The sequence below is a fragment of the Cervus elaphus genome, chromosome 7 (genome assembly GCF_910594005.1).
Source record: "Cervus elaphus chromosome 7, mCerEla1.1, whole genome shotgun sequence".
NCBI classification, from domain to species: domain Eukaryota; kingdom Metazoa; phylum Chordata; class Mammalia; order Artiodactyla; family Cervidae; genus Cervus; species Cervus elaphus.
Genome location: NC_057821.1, coordinates 12,484,452 through 12,504,921, shown reverse-complemented (window position 1 = coordinate 12,504,921; position 20,470 = coordinate 12,484,452). Strand labels below are relative to the sequence as shown.

Genomic DNA, 20,470 nt, shown 5'->3' with positions numbered 1-20,470 from the left:
TACCTGAGGAAGTGGGTGGGAGTAAATCATGTGGTTCTGGCCAGATGGGAACTGACATTTTGAGCAGAACCAGGATCAGCCCTAGCTGAGAAGCTCTGTGCAAGAGCTTATCATCTAAACAAATGACTCAGGGATGCAGACACATTTACTCTCACCTTGACACAGCTAAGACAGTCATTATTTTATCTACTGAAGAGGCAGACATCCTGTGCAAGGTAGCACTCAACCCAAGAACTGAGTGATGGTGTACCTGCCCCCTCCCATGTTGGCTACTCAGGACAGAAATTAACATTTTTGCCTTTCTAGCCTCCCACTTCCTAGGTTAGCTTCAAAGCTAACGAGTAACAGGTAAATCAAAGGCAGAGTAACTAGCTGACCTCTACCTGCCTTGGGTATAGGAATTTGGCTTTGACCTCAGAGCAGAGGAAGATTACTCATGAAAACAACTAATACTTTAATTGGAGTGTACTGTAACTTCTGGGTATCTTGACCTTCATCCAGTGTCTCTCTCAATTCACCTCAGCTCTGTGATGCTTCAGCTTTTACAACCTCATGCATCTTGGCTGGTTCTGCCAGTCCCCTCATCCCATGTTGGCAGCCCAGCTCTGGCTGCTGATCTGATCGTCATGCAGACCTCAAGTTTTCTGATCACATTACCTCTCCTGTCCCTGGCACTAAACATACGGTCCTGACCTAGAAACAGAGAGCTCTGGTCACAGGCTCACAAAGGGCCTGCCCACCCCAAGGGGCATCTTGTCCTTCCCTCCTGTGTGGTACCTGGAGATGCTGCTCTTCTTCCTGGATGGTCTTCTCCAGCTGCTCCACTCTGGCCTGCTGTTGGGCCTGCTCTGCACACAGCTGGGACTGTAAATCCTGAAGTTCCCGCTCCATTTTCACAATCTTCTTTGAGCTCCCTTTTTTGGTCTGCTTTTTCACATTCAGAACAGCTACCTGCTTTTCCTGCATCTGTGTTTTCAGCATTAGAATCCTGGACATGGTTATCTTAAACAGCTCTAAGCTGCTCTGAGATGCTGAAGGATTTGAAGCTTTCTTCTTCTTACGATGAAGCTCTATAACTTTTGCAGGGCCTGGGTTAACATGAGCCCCTGTGGTCTTCCCACTTGGCTCAAAAGAAGTCAACTTAGTATCTAAATATTCAGAAGGTGGACTGGCCACTTCACCCTTCCCATGCGACTTCACTGGCTGACCAAGTTCACAAGACAATTTACTTATTTTGGATTTCAAATTTGAGGGGCCTTCAGCTCCAGAACCCTCTAATTCATCCAAACTATATTTCCTTTTAGTTCTCAAGCCCTTATTTTTTTCCATCATCTGGTCACTTTTGGGGGAAAGACAAGGATAAATCCTCTCCCAATCTTCTTCGGTAACTTCATATTCATACTCTGCATTCTCCTTATTTTCCAGAGGTACCCCAAGCTGGATGTGATCTCCTTTATGGATAGAATAGACCTTTAAAGGTTCTAGACGTTCTCTGTTCAGCCAGACACCATTCAGACTCTGGGGAAAGGGAAAGAAAGACAAAATAAGCTTCATGATTTTCCTCCTCTTAATGGAATTTTTCTCCTGCTGCTGCAAAACCTTCTGTCTTTTTAGGAAGAAAACCCTTGAGAACAAAGAAAAGAAAGGTTCATAAACCACCATTCTTAGAAACAGGATTCTTCAAATAGTGCTTTGGCTTATTACCTATATGACGTTCATGTCTTCAGAGAACTGCCTGTATAATAGGCAGAAATCACCTTATTACTGGAGGATGAATTTACTCAAATAAATGCAGTAGCATTAAAAGAAACTGAAATTGAATAGCTCTACTGACATAAACTAGGGGCAAAGGGCCAAGACTGGAAAAACTGCTATTAGTAAAGGAAGTAGCATTCTAATGATGAGGTTCCAAGAAAGTCATGCAGGCACTATCTCTGGATGTGTGTGACCCCTGAGCACAATGGTGAATTGAAAAAACACTGCCCAGAACTCATAAACCAAGAAAGAAAGTACCGACACCTAGCACTGTGGTCAAATTGAAGGTGGGATCTGACCTAAATAGCCCCAGAGAGGAGACCCAGGTGTGATCCCTGGGTCAGGAAGATCCCCTGGAGAAGGGAATGATTACCTACTCCAGTATTCTTGCCTGGAAAATTCCACGGACAGAGGAGCCTGGCAGACTACAGTTCATGGGGTCGCAAAGAGTCAGACACGACTGAGCAACTAACACTTTCACTTTCAATGGGTAACAGAACATACAGGTTAAGAGCCAGAGCTCTGGATTTATACAAACTTAGGTTTATAGCTCAAATGAACCACCCTGGGCTTCTTAATTGCATGGCCTTCAGCAATTTACTCTTTGTATCTCAGTTCTGTCTGTAAAATAGTACAGTTCCTACCTCATACTACTCCTGTGAGGAATGACTGAGATAATTCATGCAAAACACTTAGCACAGTGACTCGCATATAACAAATGCTCAATATTTACTGTTGTGGTTTAAATCAGTGTGGAGATTAAGAGCATGGACCCTGAAGTCAGACTGCCTGGGTTTGTAATCTGGCTCCATTACTTAACAGTTGCATGACTCAGGCAAGTTTCTTAACTTCTCTAGGCCCCAGTTGCCACATCGATCAAGTGGAAGATAATAACAGTCTCCCTCATGGTGTTTGTGTGGATTTAGAGATAACACATGTAATATACTTAGAAAAGTACCTGGCACATGGTAAGTATTATGTAAGAGTATATGCAAGTGCTCACTATTTTCTGGCTCAGCTGATTTATCAACAAGCACTTCAACCCTATGCTCAGCATCTTGCAAGGTAAACATACCGAGTGCAAAAGCAGAAGATATGAAAACAACTTTTAACAGCTGACTGTGGAAAGAAAAACACAAGGGCATATTTAAGCAAATGTGGGATTACATAGAACAGCCTATAAATGCAAAGGAATATCACGTAGAGCTGAGTTAGCTAAGAGATGCTAAGTGGGGATGACAGGTCCTAAAATAGACTTGAAGCAAATGCAGGATTTAAAGTTTAAAGAGACAAGTGGGCATTTTAACCCAAATCAAGGACTTAACTTTGAGGGACAGGCCGGAGATGAAATTCACATCTGAACTGAGACTAAAGGTTATATTTATTAACAAAGAAGAGGAATGGAGACCAGAGGAAGCGTCAGTTTGAAATTATACACAGGAAAACAGCCTCAGGGAAAGCAATATGACACAAGTGGCCACCTAATGCCAACATTTAAGAAAAACTCAAAGACAAAGACAAGGTTAATAATTAAAGAAGGTTATAGAAGTAGCCTAAGACGGGAGAGAAGGTTATAGAAGTAGCCTAAGACGGGAGAAAGCAAGGATTCCCTAAAAAGCGTGGGCAAACTCTTAAGACCTTTGGCACTAGATCCTCTGCATTAACCTGCCTCCTTCAAAGCCCTTTAGGTCTGAAAAATAAGCTTTCAAAATTTTCCGATCACATTTTATCCTTGGATCCCTCTGTTTACCCATTAATCACTCCTTGGTGACACCTAGTGGTATAATTTGGACCAAAGGCCCAAATCGGGTTCGTTCACAAAGTGACTATAGAAAAGATGAAAACACCACAGCTATATAGGAACAATCAAGTACTGCCCAGGATATGATCTCAAATACAATGGTTTAAATAAATCAAACTCCTGTCAACACTTTCTTGATGCTGGTTTTCATAATCACCAGTTTGAACAATGTCAGCAGCAGCAAAGTAATAACCAAAGAAAAGCCTGTCCAATGTCTGAGTCATCAATGGAATAAGGGTGGAATAATCCTCGGCCCCTTAAATGCTAATTACTTCACTTGATGCTCAATCTCTGTCTAGAGTTTTAATCAGTTGTTGAGAACAGTGGAAACCCAAAGCCAAAAGCCAATGTTTCTGTGCAGTTCCCTAGATGATTTATGTAGCTCATAAATGGTCTCAGCCCTAACTGTATGGAGTGAAATCACCTGGAAATGTTTAGAACAAATAGCAGTGCCTGAGTCTCATCCTCAGACTGAATTAATTGGTCTGAGATGGGAACTAGGCATCAGGATTTTTAAAGCCAGGTTTAGACACAGACACTGTGTAGAATCATATCAAGATACAAGGTCCCTTTGCAGTCAACCCATTCCCAGGCATCTGTCTACTCATCTGGTCTCTACATAGGTCTGCCTTTTCCAAATGTTGTATAAATGGAATCATACACAGTATGTACCCTTTGGAGTCTGGCTTCTTTTGCTTAGCATGATGATTCTGAGATACATTACAGGAGTTTGGTATTTTTATTGCTGAGTAGTACTCCAGGGTACAGGTGTACCAGCTTGTTTCTCCATTCCCTAGTAGTTTCTTCCAGTTTTTGGTGATTATGAATAAAGCCACTAGAAACATTTAGGTACAAGTTTTTATGAGAACATAAGTTCCTATTAATTTGGGGTAAATACCTAGAAACAGAATCACTGGTTAAGTGATTAACTGTTTAACTGTAAGAAACCGCCAAACTGTTTTTCAAAGTGGTGGTACTATTTTGTTTCCTCACTTGCAGTGTTAAGAATTCCAGTTACTTTGCATGCTCATTAGCACTTGGTAATGTATTATTTTAGCATTTCTAATAGATGTACCAGTCAATATTTTAAAAAATTCTTTACCAGAACATAGCTACAAACATAAAAGGGTATAAGTCATAAATGTACAACTATATGAATATCACAAAGTGAACATTTCAGTGTAACTACCACAAGGTTTAAAAAAAAAAAATCCCACATTATCAGCACGCCAGAAACATCCCCATGCCTCCTCCTAGCCACTAACCACACCCTTTGCCCCCTGCCATAAGGTGACTACTAGCCTGGCTTAACATCACACATTAGCTTTGCTTGGTTTTTGAACAATATATAAATGGCATTCAGTTCAGTTCAGTCCCTCAGTCGTGTCCGACTCTTTGTGACTCCATGAACCACAGCACACCAGGCCTCCCTGTCCATCACCAACTCCCGGAGTTAACTCAAACTCATGTCCATTGAGTCAGTGATGCCATCCAACCATCTCATCCTCTGTCATCCCCTTCTCCTCCTGCCCTCAATCTTTCCCAGCATCAGGGTCTTTTCAAATGAGTCAGCTCTTTGCATCAGGTGGTCAAAGTACTGGAGTTTCAGCTTCAGCATCAGTCCTTCCAATGAACGCCCAGGACTGATCTCCTTTAGGATGGACAAGTTGGATCTCCTTGCTATCCAAGGGACTCTCAAGAGTCTTCTCCAACACCACAGTTCAAAAGCATCAATTCTTCGGCGCTCAGCTTTCTTTACAGTCCAACTCTCACATCCATACAAACGGACCTTTGTTAACAAAGTAACATCTCTGCTTTTTAATATGCTGTCTAGGTTGGTCATAACTTTCCTTCCAAGGAGTAAGCGTCCTTTAATTTCATGGCTGCAATCACCATCTGCAGTGATTTTGGAGCCCCCCAAAATAAAGTCAGCCACTGTTTTCCATTGTTTCCCCATCTATTTGCCATGAAGTGATGGGACCAGATGCCATGATCTTAGTTTTCTGAATGTTGAGCTTTAAGCCAGCCTTTTCACTCTCCTCTTTCACTTTCATCAAGAGGCTCTTTAGTTCTTCACTTTCTGCCATAAGCATGGTGTCATCTGCATATCTGAGGTTACTGATATTTCTCCTGGCAATCTTGATTCCAGCTTGTGCTTCATCCAGCCCAACATTTATCATGATGTACTCTGCACAGAAGTTAAATAAGCAGGGTGACAATATACAGCCTTAATGTACTCCTTTTCCTATTTGGAACCAGTCTGTTGTTCCATGTCCAGTTCTAACTGTTGCTTCCTGACCTGTATACAGGTTTCTCAAGAGGTAGGTCAGGTGGTCTGGTATTCCCATCTCTTTCAGAATTTTCCACAGCTTATTGTGATCCACACAGTCAAAGGCTTTGGCATAGTCAATGAAGCAGAAATAGATGTTTTTCTGGAATAATACATATTCTTTAGTGTCTTTTTCTTTCACTCAATAGTATGTCTCTGAGAGTTATCCATGTTGCTGATATAGTAGTCATTCATTCATATAGTGTTTCATTGCAAGAATATTCCACAGTTTGGAAAGTGAGGTTCAAGATGGCTCCTGCGAGAGCACCAAAATCACACCTAGCTGTTGAATAACTATTGACAGAAGGATACTGAAACCCACCAAAAAGATACTCCACATCCAAAGACAAAGAAGCCAGCTGCAACAAGACGGTAGGGGGGATGCAATCAGGATAAAATCAAATGCTATACCCGCTGGGTGGGTGACCCACAGACTGAAGAACAATAATACCAAAGATGGTCTCCCACTGTTGTGAAGGTTCTAAGCCCCACGTCAGGGGGATCTGATTACAGGACTTCCACAGGACTGGGGGAAACAAAGGCTCAACTCTTGGAGGGCACAAACAAAATCTTGCATGCACCAAGAGAGAATTTTGAGCATTACTTTGCTGGTGTGTGAGATGAATGCAATCATGCAGTAGTTTGAACATTCTTTGGCATTGCCCTTCTTTGGGATTGGAATGAAAACTGACCTTTCCCAGTCTGGTGGCCACTGCTGAGCTTTCCAGATTTGCTGGCACAATTGAGTGCAGCACTTTAATAGCATCATCTTTTAGGATGTGAAATAAGCTCAATTGGGATTCCATCACCTCCACTAGCTTTGTTTGTAGTAAATGCTTCCTAAAGCCCACTTGACTTTGCATTCCAGGATGTCTGGCTCTAGATGAGTGATCACACCATCGTGGTTATCTAGGTCATGAAGATCTTTTTTGTATAGAAAGAGCAAGACCCAGTTTTTCCCACTGCCAGTCGCTCCCATGAAGAAGCTTACACAAGCCTCTCTGTCTCATCCACCAGAGGGCAGACAGAAGAAAGATGAACCACAATCCCACAGAGGCTAGAATGAAAACCACATCACAGAAAGTTAATCAGAATGAAAAAAACAGAGGGCTATGCTCCTGATGAAGGGACAAGACAAAACCTCAGAAAAACAACTAAATGAAGTGGAGATCAGGCAACCTTCCAGAAAAAGAATTCAGAAGAGTGATAGTGAAGATCATCCAAGATCTTGGAAAAAGAACACAGAAAGATGCAAGTAATGTTTACCAAAGACCTAGAAAAACTAAAAAAACAAGCAAATAGAGATAACAATACATTAGAAGGAATCAATAGCAGAATAACTGAGGCAGAACAATGGATAAGTGACCTCGTGGTCACTTACAGATGTCTCACATCCGTAAGACAGAATGGTGGCAATCACTGCTGCAGAACAGAATATAGAAAAAAGAATGAAGAAAAATGAAGACAGCCTAAAAGACCTGTGAAAATGAAAAGTGAAACTGTTAGTTGCTCAGAGACCCCTGGGACAACATTAAATGCAACATTTCCATTATAGAGATCCCAGAAAAAGAGAGAGAGAAAAGACACACAAAAAATACTTTAAAAGATAATAGCTGAAAATTTCCCTAACATGGGAAAGGAAATAGTCAACCAAGTCCAGGAAGCATAAAGAGTCCCAGGCAGGATAAACCCAAGGAGGAACACACCAAGACACACAATAATCAAACTGACAAAAATTAAAGATAAAGGTAAAATATTAAAAGCAACAAGGGAAAAATGACAAATAACAGACAAGGGAACCCCCTATCAGGTTATCAGCTGATTTTCTCAAAGAAAGCCTACAAGCCAGAAGGGAATGGCATGATATATTTAAAGTGGTGAAAAGGAAGAACCTACAAACAAATACTCTACCCAGCCAGACTCTAGTTCAGGGAAAACCTAAAACCAAGAATAATACTTTACCCAGCAAGACTCTTGTTCAGATTTGACAGAGAAAGCAAAAGCTTTCCAGAGTAGCAAAAGTTAAAGAGAATTCAGCACAACCAAACCAGCTTTATTTGCAACAAACACTAAATGAACTTCTCCAGGCAAGAAACACAAGACAGGGAAAAGACCTACACAAAATAAACCTGAAACAATTAAGAAAATGGTAACAGGATCATACATATTGAAAATTACCTTAAATGTAAATGAATTAAATGCACCAACCAAAAGACATAGACTGGCTGAGCAGATGAAAACATGTGCATGTATGCACTTCCACTTACCACATCATTCTGCTTGACCCCCCAAACTGTATGTAATTACTTTATATTGTTAGGTTAATCATGTTATCATTGCGATTTGCGATTTGTAATTATCTTTTATTTTTTGTCTAGCTATTGATTGTGAAAACTAATATCTTCTACTATTGTAAAAAAGAAAAGGACAGTGAAGCAAATAAAAGTGAAAATGACAGGGCCCCTCAGAATATTCATGTTCATCATTTTGTAATATCCATCACAGCTTTACTCCACAATCTGAAGAGGAAAATGAGCTTCCCAGATGGCTCAGTGGTAAAGAATCCACCTGCCAATGCAGGAGACATGGGTTCAATCTCTGGGATGGGAAGATCCCCTGGAGAAGGAAATGGTAACCCACTCCAGTCTTGCCTGGTAAATCCCACGGACAGAGGAGCCTGGGGGCTGCAATCCATGGGGTCACAAGAGTGGAACATGTCTTAGCACTACACAACAACAATGTATATATGCATGTATACATATATACACATATATACATACACAACTTTAATAAATAATGACAAATATTTTTCCAAAATAGTTGTACCTATTTATATTTCTATCAAAAGACTACTTGGCTCCATACCCATGTAAATATATGGCATCATTAAAATGTAATTATAGTTACTGACTACAGGGTGTGTCGTGGTATTCCATCATGTATTTCACAGATCAGTAATGAAGCTGAATAATGTTTCAAGGATACTGAACAATCAGAAAGAATCTTCTGTGAAGTGCCTGGTTCTTGCCCATTTTTAAAACTGGATTATCTTTCTTTTTCTTATTGATTTGGAGTTCTGTTTACATCCAGTGGCTCAGATGGTAAAGAATCGCCTGCAATGCAGGAAACCTGGTTTCGATCCCTGGGTTGGGAAGATCCCCTGGAGGAGGGCATGGCAACCTACTCCAGTATTCTTGCCTGGAGAATTCCCATGGACGGAGGAGCCTAGTGGGCTGCAGTCCATGGGGTTGCAAAGAGTTGGACACGACTGAGCAACTAAGAGAGTGTGTGCACACACACACACACACCCCCATCCAAGTATAAGCCCTTCACTGATTATATCTTTAGCAAGTATCTTCCACTTAATCATGCTTTCACTCTCTTAATGATATATTTTGGTGAATGGAAATTCTTAATTTTAATGTGATATCATCAGTATTTTTTAAAAGTATCCCATGTATGGGCAAAATTGGAAACAGTTGAGAACCACTGCTCTAGCTGCTGGGAGGCGGAAAGCTGAATTGCTCCAAGCAGCAAGGTTTGTTCAGACTCAAGTGTCCCCAGAAGGGGTTAAACTAGATCATCTCTAAGGTCCCCTTTTCAGTGCCAATTTCTATTCTGCTCACAGGGCCTTGCCAAGAGTGCCGAACCAATTTACTTAGCATTTATGCTCTCCTTCAACACCATGCCAACTCAACTTAATCCTAGTGCAGGAAGATACTTTCTCCAACAGCTTAAATCTAGCAGTTTTATGCATGCAAAATGAGGCTGCTGGGCAGGCCAGCAGGATACCTGTGATAATCTGAATTATAATAAGAAATATATATATTTGGTATTCATCCCCATTTCTAGCACAGAGTTTCTAAAAACCCTTGAAATTTCCTAAGTGGTAAGAGAGATCAAGGTATCCTTTGTTATGTAAATGAGGTGACTTTTGGAATACCCCAGGGTCACCTATGAGGTCTGGTTGCCAGGGGAACCAATCCAGTGACTGGAGGGCTGGAACTTTCAGTCTATCTTAGTTAGCATCAGATTTCAGTCCCACCCCTCAAGCCCTGGGAGGGGAGTGAGGTTACAGGTTGATCATCACTGGCCAGTGATTCGATCAATTACACATATGTAATAAAGTCTCCAAAAAAAAACCCAAAAGGATGGGGTTTGGGCATGGAAGCTCTGTGTCTTTTCCCATATACAATCCTAAAGGAAATCAGTCCTGAATATTCATGGAAGGACTGATGCTGAAGCTCCAATACTGTGGCCACCTGATGCAAAGAACTGACCCACTGGAAAAGATGCTGGGAAAGACTAAAGGCAGGAGGAGGAGACAACAGAGGATGAGATGGTTGGATGGCATCACTGACTCAATGGACATGAGTTTGAGTAAGCTCCGGGAGTTGGTGATGGACAGGGAAGCCTGGCGTGCTGCAGTCCATGGGGTCACAAAAAGTCAGACACGACTGAGAGACTGAATGAATTGATGCATCTTTTTCATGAGGATGTTCACTTGTATCCCTGACCATATCCTTTTACAGTAAACTGGTAAATGTAAGAAAATGTATTCCTGAGTTGTGAATCACTCTGAAGCTGATTGGAGAAAGCAATGGCAACCCACTCCAGTACTCTTGCCTGGAAAATCCCATGGACGGAGGAGCCTGGTGGGCTGCAGTCCATGGGGTCGCTAAGAGTCAGACACGACTGAGCGACTTCACTTTCACTTTTCACTTTCACGCATTGGAGAAGGAAATGGCAACCCACTCCAGTATTCCTGCCTGGAGAATCTCAGGGACGGGGGAGCCTGGTGGGCTGCTGTCTATGGGGTTGCAGAGAGTCAGACACGACTGAAGCGACTTAGTAGCAGCAGCAGCTGAAGCTGATTAATTAAATCCAAAATGGGAGGTGGCCATGGGAACCTCTGATTTAGCCAGTCAGCCAGAAGTACAGGTTAAAACCTGGACTGCAACTGGCACCCAAAGTTCAAGGACAAGGTCCTTGGAACCTTCAACATATAGCCAGTCGAAGCACAGATGTTAACTTGGGGTTGTGACTGGTATCTGAAGTGGAAAGCAGTCTTGTGGGACTAAGCCCTCTACCTGTAGAATCTGAAGCTATATCAGGTAGACAGATGAGGGGTGGGGAGGGAACTCCCCCACACCTGTTGGCATTGGTCTCAGAATCATCTTAATACCCTTCCTTCTAGCAAGTATCTTTAAAATCCTTTTCAACCAGAGCAGTGCAAAGTGGTGTCAAAAGACATTTCACACTTCCTAATCCTTAACCGGTTACAGTAGAATTTCTCTCACTTCATAGTCTATATTTTCACTGTATTTGCACTTTCGGTACAAACTTCACATATGCACTTTAGGTACTTCCTAATTGCTGGGTCTATACATTATTTCAACTTCCTTAGTATTTGTGGTTTTCAAATTTGTTTCAAGCAAACAAACAAAAAAAAACTTTGAGGAAATCTTCCTTAGAGCACTAATACATAAAACATGTTAAAAGCGAGGGAAAGGGTTTGCCCTGATGAAAAGGAGTGGGGAAAAGAAGGAATAAGTGTAGTCAGCTCAGTTCCCCCTATTCTCCATGCCCTGAATCACAGGTGTACCCTAGAATCTTCATCAGATTCCCAAGGTCTCTGGACCTTTGACTCACAAGAGAACAAATTCACTGGTAACTTAGTCTAATTTCTGGAACAGGACCTCATTGCCCCAACACAGGTGTTCCTTTGCTGTTCAGTCGCTATGTCATGCTCACTCTTTTGTGACCACATGGATTGTAGCCCCAGGCTCCTCTGTCCGTGGGATTTCCCAGGCAAGAATACTGGAATGGGTTGCCATTTCCCTCTCCAGGGGATTTTCCTGACCCAGAGATCTGAACCCTCATCTCCTGCATTGGCAGGTGAATTCTTTACCCTTGAGCCAGCAGGGAAGCCCAGATGTTCCCTACAGAGTAACTTATTTTGGCATAATCTAACCTCTGGCAGCATAGAGAAGCAGTCATTTCTGGGCAAGACAAGTGAGTAGCTATGGTAGAAGATCTATTTTTAAATCTTTTAATTTTGTACCACATATTACCTTTGGGGAGGGAAAAAACCCTACCCTAAAAATAAACAGATAGGAAGGAGATTCAAGAGAGAGGGGATATACATATACCTATGATTGATTCACATTGATATATGGCAGAAACCAACACAATACTGTAAAGCAATTATCCTCCAATTAAAAAAAAAAATCCAGTAAAAGTAACTAGGCTTCTGTGCATTACTGTACCTTGTTGTCCATAATCGTCCACTGACCCTCAGCATTCTGCTTCAAAATACAGTGGTTTCGGGAAATCATCAGAGGGCAGATTTTTGATACCAACTGGTATGTAACACCAAATCCTCGCCCTACAGTCACCTAGGAAGATAATAACAAAGTAAGAGACACAATGAGCCACTGCACTGAAAAAGGAGGTCCTTTGCCATCTTGTCAACCAGCAGTATCCACAAGTCTCGACTTATGAAACCAGACTCCCATGAAACCCAAATAGATCGTTGGCCATCTCCTCCTTCATTTGCCACTGGAGCCACTGAGTAGAAAAAGGCAAAAAGCTGTGACGAGAGTTAGTTGAACAGAGTTAGCCATGGAGTATTAGGATTGGTGATGAGAGTCAATTCCTAGGCAGGTTGATAAGAAGTCAGGAGTCCCGGAGGAGGAGAAAGGGGTCTGGGGCTCTCAAAGCAGAGACAGGGGTCTAGGGTTCTCAAGGAAGAGGAGAGGACAAATTTTTTTTTTTCCTCTACATTTCTTAGTTTTAGTCACATAAAACATTTTTTCCTTTAAGCCAGGAACTGATGATTACATAACAAACAACTCAGTTTAAACTCTGTACTAAGGATTAAAGAACAACAATGTATCCTGCTTGAGGACAGTTTCTTCTTCCTGAAAACCTTCTGGCCAATGAGTCTGAGTAAACTCGGAGAGTTGGTAATGGACAGGGAGGCCTGGCGTGCTGCGATTCATGGGGTCGCAAAGAATTGGACGTGACTGAATTGAACTGAACTCTGTTATCTTAAAATGTAAATTATGGGAGTGGGTTTAGTAAGATCTTTACAACCTTGAGACGTTCTTTTGATTTATTGTAATAACTAATTAAAAAGTATGTAACTCCCTTGCTAACACTGGCGGCGGGGGGGGGAGTCATTCTCCATCCCCTTCTGGTGTCCACATCAGAAGCTTTCCTGTCCCTTTTCACTTTAATAAAACTCTGCTACACAAAAACTCTTGAGTGATCAAACCTGGTTCCTGGTCCCGAAGTTAAATCTTCTTCAGATTCTGAAAGGCCACTCAGGATGGAGGATTCCTTTCTACACACCCCCATCAACTAGTCTTAAACACTGCCAAGAACTATAGCTTCTATACAAGACAGTTTCTCCAATTTTTTAATGGTTCTGACTTGGCCTCTTTCTTTCTATAAATTCCATTCTTTGGCTCAGGCTCTGCTCTGGGCACCACCAGAAAAATCTCCAATTCCCCTTTTCACATGGCAGCTATAAATTATTTATTGAATCTTCCCTTTTCTTGACCCTGTGTTTCCAATTACTTTGATGTAACTCCATGGCATAGGTTTGAGTCTTTTTGCCATCCTATGGGTCTGTGAAGAGACCCCTGGTTTATTTTTATTCCTGGATACCACATCAAGAAAAATAAACCTAATTTTTATTACATAGCCGGATGCAAGTATCACTTTCTCAGTCCTAGATATTATCACTGGAGCATATAAAATGCATTAGCTTTCATAGCTGATATATCACACTGTCAATGTATCTTTAGGCTTAAGAATAATTAAATTTCTTGGTCTAATCCTCCCCTGAAAGAAAGAAGGAAAGAAAGCTGAGCACCAAAGAATTGATGCTTTTGAACTGTGGTATTGGAGAAGACTCAAGAGCCCCTTGGACTGCAAGAAGATCAAATCAGTCAGGAAATCAGTCCTGAATATTCATGGAAGGACTAATGCTGAAGCTAAAACTCCAATACTTTGGCCACCTGATTTGAAGAATTGACTCACTGGAAAAGACTTTGATGCTGGAAAAGACTGAAGGCAGGAGAAAGGGACAACAGAAGATGAGATGGTTGGATGGCATCACTGACTTGATGTTTGAGCAAGCTCCAGGAGTTGGTGATGGACAGGGAAGCCTGGCGTACTGCAGTCCTTGGGGTCGAAAAGGACATGATTGAGCGACTGAACTGAACCCCTCCCCTAAGAATTTTTATGCTAAATCATGTCTCTTCTATCCTATATTTGACTAGTTGGTAAATCTGGATTCCAGTACAGGATCAATTGATTCCTATTAAATTTCATCTTGTTAATTCAGCCTATCATGAGCTTGTCAAGACCTTTCTAAACTTTTCATCTGCCATCAGACATAATCAGTATCTCTTCCAGCTTTGAGTCACCCACCAAAATGATATGATGCCCTCTGTACCTTCATTCAAGACACAGATAAAAAGATTAAAATAGGCTACAACCAAAGGCAAAGCTCTCAGGACAGCCTAGTAAACATTCTACCACACAATTTAGCAATCACCTTCAACAGTTATAGTTCAACCAAAAGATGAAAAAGAAAAAGTCCTTATTTTCCATCTTATCCATAATGAGAGGTTGCAATGAAGTCCCAGTTCACATCTAACATATTTTTTTGACAAACCAGTCGAGTTCATAATAACCCTGTGAAGGAAGGAAATAAGATTCTTCTGGAATCCAGATCACAGAATTTGCTTTTTCTTCTTGGTACACAAGTCACCTCTTTAGAGATCTATAACCCCAACCTTACTTGGGAATATTAAGCCAAATAGTCTGTGGTTTTCTAAAAGCCTCTTTTGTTCCTCTTGAAATTCTTTCAAAATCATGCCTGTCCTCAGTCCCTCAAAAACCACCATAGCTTTTTGCCCCAATCTATTCCTCCCCGCAAACTCTCATCTCAGTAACTCACACTACCACCCAACCCACTGGTTAGCCCCAAACCCAGGAGCCATCCATGGCCCTCATCTAGATCCACATTCAAATCATCAGCAAAATCTACTGGCTGTAATTCAAATATGCCCTAAATCTACTCACTTCTATCAGTGGCCACTATCTTAATCCAAACCACACTGCTTCCTCTAGTTAGGCTGTTTTTGCTCCTGTGCTAGCCCCCATTCTTTACACAGTAGCTAGAGTAGTAATATAAAACCTTAAACCAGGTCTTCTCCTTTCTTAAAATTCTCTAATAATCCAAACTTCCTTCCACACTCTCTAAGGCCCTCAATGTCCTAACTCCCTCTGTCTCTTCAGTTTATCCCACATCATGGTTAGAAACACTGACTTCTACCTGAGGGTATTTTCACCTATCTCCTCTGGTTAGAACATTCTTCTTTCAGACATTTGCATGGGCTCCTTCCCATCTTTCAAGTTTCAGCTCCTCAGAGGCCTACCCTGATTACCTGATCTAAAGTTGCTGCCTGCTCCCTCCCTCGCCATTGCATTCCTTCACATTATTAGCATGTGCTTACCACAATCCAAAATTACCTTGCTTGTTTCATTTATTTTTGTCTACTTTTATTTATTTTTCTACATTTATATTTAGAATTTAAATTTCATGAGCACGGACCTTATCCATCTTGTGTACCACAATATTTCTGTACTCCTTAGAGCCTCTTTCTGCTCAGTAAATATTTGTGAATAAATGGAAAAATAAAGAGATCTTGCTTATGAGTCCTCCTGGATTCCAGGAGATGGGTGTTTTTTAGGTCAGAAGTTGGAAAATGGGTTATTACCACTGGAAACCACGGAGCAGCAGCCAGGAACCTTACAAACCTGACTTGTTTGCCTTTAAAATGTAGTGATCACCTCGACCAAAATCCTGAGTCTGAAGTTTCTCAATGCTTTGACGTTTGCCAGAAATTAATTATAGAAGTTCCTCTGAGCACACATATCCTTTAAAAATGGAATGTTAAGGATTTATCTGTCACCCATATTCAATAAGAATTTCCATTTAGGTAGCTTTATTTCTAGCAAGAAAGTATTCAATATTCCACTTCAATATTTGAGGGGAGACAGACCGCCATTATGGGTAGCCTGGAGAAAATAATACAAAAAAGGGAATAATGAGTGCTTTTTCTGAAATTGCCTATGAACTCTGAATCCAGGAAAGGAAGGAAACACTTTTTTCTCTTTCCCTTCACTCTCTGGTCCTAGACTATACCCTGATATATTGATAATTCATCTACACCCATTCAGGCAAACACTTTGCTACAGTTTTTCCTTCAGTGAAATGAGAGGAACTTTCATTATTATAGCTGAGACTCTGGGGAACTGGGAAGGCAAGAAACTGACCTTACTCTGCTGTTGTAACTAAATGGTATCAGCATACCTCCTAAAATCTTGTGTGCACCATCTTGTGCTATGGTTTGGGGACTGTTAGAATTAGCAAGACATCATTCATCTATTTAGCTTATCTGAATATCCCATGATCATTCATAACATAACAACAAACTATTAACTAACAAGCTATGGGTTGCTTCCATTTACAAAGTTGTGCCAGCCTCTTCACTTACTGACAGTATTAGTCTACAAGTTAATCCTGTCCTTACCCACCTTTACTAACGCTTTCCCCCTAGGCATGACTCCTGCGTGTATGCTAAGTTGCTTCAGTCATGTCCGACTCTGCAACCCTATGAGCTGTAGCCTACCAGGCTCCTGTGTCCGTGGGATTCTCTAGTAAGAATACTGGCGTGGGTTGCCATGCCCTCCTCCAGGGGATCTCCCCCACCCAGGGAGCAAACCAGCGTCTCCTGTGACTCCTGCACTGCAGGCAGATACCACTGAGCCACCGGAGAAGCCCAGGCATGACTCCTACTGCATCCCAAATAACCATCAACTCCTCTCTGATGATCCTTTCCCTTTTAACAACCCTCTTAGGGCTTCCCTGGTGGCTCAGCTGATAAAGAATCTGCCTGTAATATGGGAAACCTGGGTTCAATCCCTGGGTTGGGAAGATCCCCTGAAGAAGGGAATGGCTACCCACTCCAGTATTCTGCCCTGGAGAATTCCATGGACTATATATAGTCCATGTGGTCACAGAGAGTTGGACACGATTGAGTGACTTTCACTTTCACTAGGGCAAAGAGCTTCGTGAAAACCAAATACAAGAGAAGAAAAAAAGAAAAATGAAGATACTATGGTTTTCCCCAAAGGCGTAGATATTTATAGGGCCTGGGAACTAGATAGTTGGCAATAAATCTATTTGTTTTTCTACCAAGCTCTCTGGGCTGGTTTAAGAAATTTAAAGACACCCATTCAGGCAGACACTTTGCTACAGTATTTCCTTCAGTGAAATGAGAGGAACTTTCATTATTATAGCTGAGACTTTGGGGAACTGGGAAGGCAAGAAACTGACCTTACTCTGCTGTTGTAACTAAATGGTATCAGCATACCTCCTAAAATCTTGTGTGCACCATCTTGTGCTATGGTTTGGGGACTATTACAATTAGCAAGACATCACGTCTTGGCTTTGACTCAAGCTCTGCTCATACACACTGCGTGCTGTGTATGAACCACTTCCTAAGATCCGACCTTGCAAATGGCCAGGTCTATGAGGAGAGCCCCATTAGAGGTAGCCTCACAAAAAATTATCCAATAGTTTAAAATATGTATAGGAGCACTTTATAGTCCCCTTGCTGCAGAGGCTTTAACTCTTTCTGTCTGCACCCTCCCCAAGACTCTCACTGCTACCAAGCTACTGAGAAGCAATGAATTAATGCATCACAACTGAAATTTTTTCTTTTTTTTTTTCTCATGGGGGTAGAGCTGGGTGGGCTGTGCATCATGTGGAATCTTAGTTTCCCAACCAGGGGTGAAACCTGTGCCCCATGCATTGGAAGGGCAGAGTGTTAACCACTGAACCATCAGGGAAGTCCCCATGGCAACTTAAAGAATGAATTAACATGACTATTCTAAATTCCTTATAGAGTTGTGTGTGGGTGTGGTACATGTGCAGGGCTTGCACTAGGTGATGTGTGTGAAGCGTTTGGCCCTATAAAAAATAAGGTAGAGTTACTATTATGCAGGTGTTAGTATCGTCATTTGTTAAACTTCCCCAAAGCATGGACTTCCTTGGTGGTCCAGTGGTTAAGAATCTGCCTTGCAACGTAGGGGATGTGAGTTCAATCCCTGGCAGGGGAACAAAGATCCCACATGCTGTGGAGCAACTAAGCCTGCACACCACAACTACTGAGTCCACATGCCACAATGAAAGATCCTGCATGATGCAGTGAAGATCCTGCATGCCATAACTAAGATCAAATAAATAAATGCATAAATTAAAAAAAAACTTCCTTGTGACCCCATGAACTACAGTGTGCCAGGCTTCCCTGTCCTTCACTATCTTCTGGAATTTGCTCAAACTCATATCGATTGGGTGGGTAATGCTATCCAACCATCTCACCCTCTGTTGCTCCCCCTCCTGCCCTCAATCTTTCCCAGCATCACGGTCTTTTCTAAGGAGTCAGTTCTTTTGCATCAGGTGGCCAAAGTATTGGAGCTTCAGCATCAGTCCTTCTAATGAATATTCAAGGTTGATTTCCTTTAGGATTTACTGGTTTGATCTTGCAGTCTAAGGGGCTCTCAAGACTCTTCTACAGCACCACAATTTGAAAGCATCAATTCTATGGCACTCAGCCTACTTTATGATCCAACTCTCACATCTGTACATGACTACTGGAAAAACCATAGCTTTAACTATATGGACCTTTCTGGCAAAGTGATGTCCCTGCTTTTTAATACGTTGTCTAGGTTTGTTACAGCTTTCTTTCAAGGGAGCAAGCATCTTTCAATTTCACGATGGCAGTCACAATCTGCAGTGATTTTGGAGCCGAAGAAAATAAAATGTGTTACTGTTTCCACTTTATCTCCACCTACTTGCCATGAAGTGATGGAACTGGATACCATGATCTTAATTTTTTGAATACTGAGTTTTAAGCCAGTTTTTTCACTTTCCCCTTCACTTTCTCCTAGCAAACTTGATTCTAGCTTGTGATTCATCCAGCCCAGCATTTTGCATGATGTACTCTGCATATAAGCTAAATAAGCAAGGTGATAATATACAGCCTTGATGTACTTCTTTCCCAATTTTGAACCAGTCTGTTGTTTCATGTCAGGTTCTAACTGTTGCTTCTTGACCTGCACACAGGGTTCTCAACAGACAGGTAAGGTGGTCTGGTATTTCCATCTATTTAAGAATTTCCCACAGTTTGTTGTGATCCACACAGTCAAAGACTTTAGTATAGTCAATGAATCAGAAGCAGATGTTCTTCTGGAATTCCCTTGTTTTCTTTATGATCCAACAGACGCTGGAAATTTGATCTCTGGTTCCTCTGCCTTTTCTAAATTTACCTGGTACATCGGGAAGTTCTCGGTTCATGTACTGCTGAAGATTTTGAGCATTACCTTGTGAAATGAGTGCAACTGTACAGTAGTTTGAACATTCTCTGGCACTGTCCTTTGGGACTGGAATGAAAACTAACCTTTTCCAGTCCTGTGGCGGCTGCTGACTTTTCCAAATTTGCTGACATATTGAGTGCAGCACTTTTACAACATCATTTCTTAGGATCTGAATAGCTCAGCTGGAACTCTGTCACCTCTACTGGTTTTGTTTGTAGTAAAGCTTCCTAATGCCCACTTGACTTCACACTACAGGATGTCTGGCTCTAGGTTAGTGATCATACTGTTGTGGTTATCTGGGTCATTAAGACCTTTTTTGTATAGCTCTTCTGTGTATTCTTGCCACCTCTTAATCTCTTCTGTTAGGTCCTTACTGTTCTGTCCTTTATCGTGCCCATCCTTGCATGAAATGTTCCCCTTGACATTTCCAATTTTCTTGAGATCTCTAGTCTTTCAGATTCTATTGTTTTACTCTATTTCTTTGCACTGATCACTTAAGAAGGCTTTGTTATCTCTCCTTGCTATTCTCTGGAACCCAGCATTCAGTTGGGTGTTTGCTTCCCTTTCTCCCTTGCCTTTTGGTTCTCTCCTTTTCTCACCTATTTGTAAAGCCTCCTCAGACAACCGTGCTGCCTTCTTTTCCTTAATACTAAATAAACCACAGCTTGGCACTTGATTAGCTTCTGCATGGATGTTCTCAAACTGCTTCACTGTATAAAATCCTCCTTTTCCCAGTCAAGCAGTGCACTCTTTGAGAGTAGAAGCCATTATTATTTATCCCTCTCTTACTATACCAAACAATGTAAGTACTCAATAAATACCCAAGAGACTGAACCGAGATTACCTAACTTATAGGAAAAATTTAAACATATAAAATTACCTAAAGACTTCTTTGTCCTTCACACAAATGTTTCCAAAACCAAAACGGTTCCCAGTCACCCCAAAATGGTCCCTGATCTAGCCATCCTTTCCAAGTAGACTTAATTCTCTCTTCCCTCTCTTTTCCATCATCTGTAAAACCACCACCCCAGTCCTAGCGGCCTCCAACTGAAACTGTGCCTCACCTCTCAAGTTGTTTTTGTTTTGCATTTATGACAGCATTGGAGAACGTCATAAACGGCCTC

General features: G+C 41.6%; 1 protein-coding gene across 3 annotated transcripts in view; it reads right to left on the bottom strand.

Moving 5' to 3' along the window:
* The window catches only part of RNF8 (ring finger protein 8), a 35,970-nt gene that overhangs the window by 14,544 nt on the left and 956 nt on the right, over positions 1-20,470 (bottom strand). For all 3 annotated transcript variants that reach the window (XM_043907344.1, XM_043907346.1, XM_043907345.1), the window contains exons 2-3: positions 12,155-12,283; positions 778-1,518 (exon numbers count right to left, since the gene is read on the bottom strand). In XM_043907344.1, coding sequence (XP_043763279.1) covers positions 778-1,518; positions 12,155-12,283 — 870 coding nt within the window. The remainder of the gene's footprint in view (positions 1-777; positions 1,519-12,154; positions 12,284-20,470) is intronic.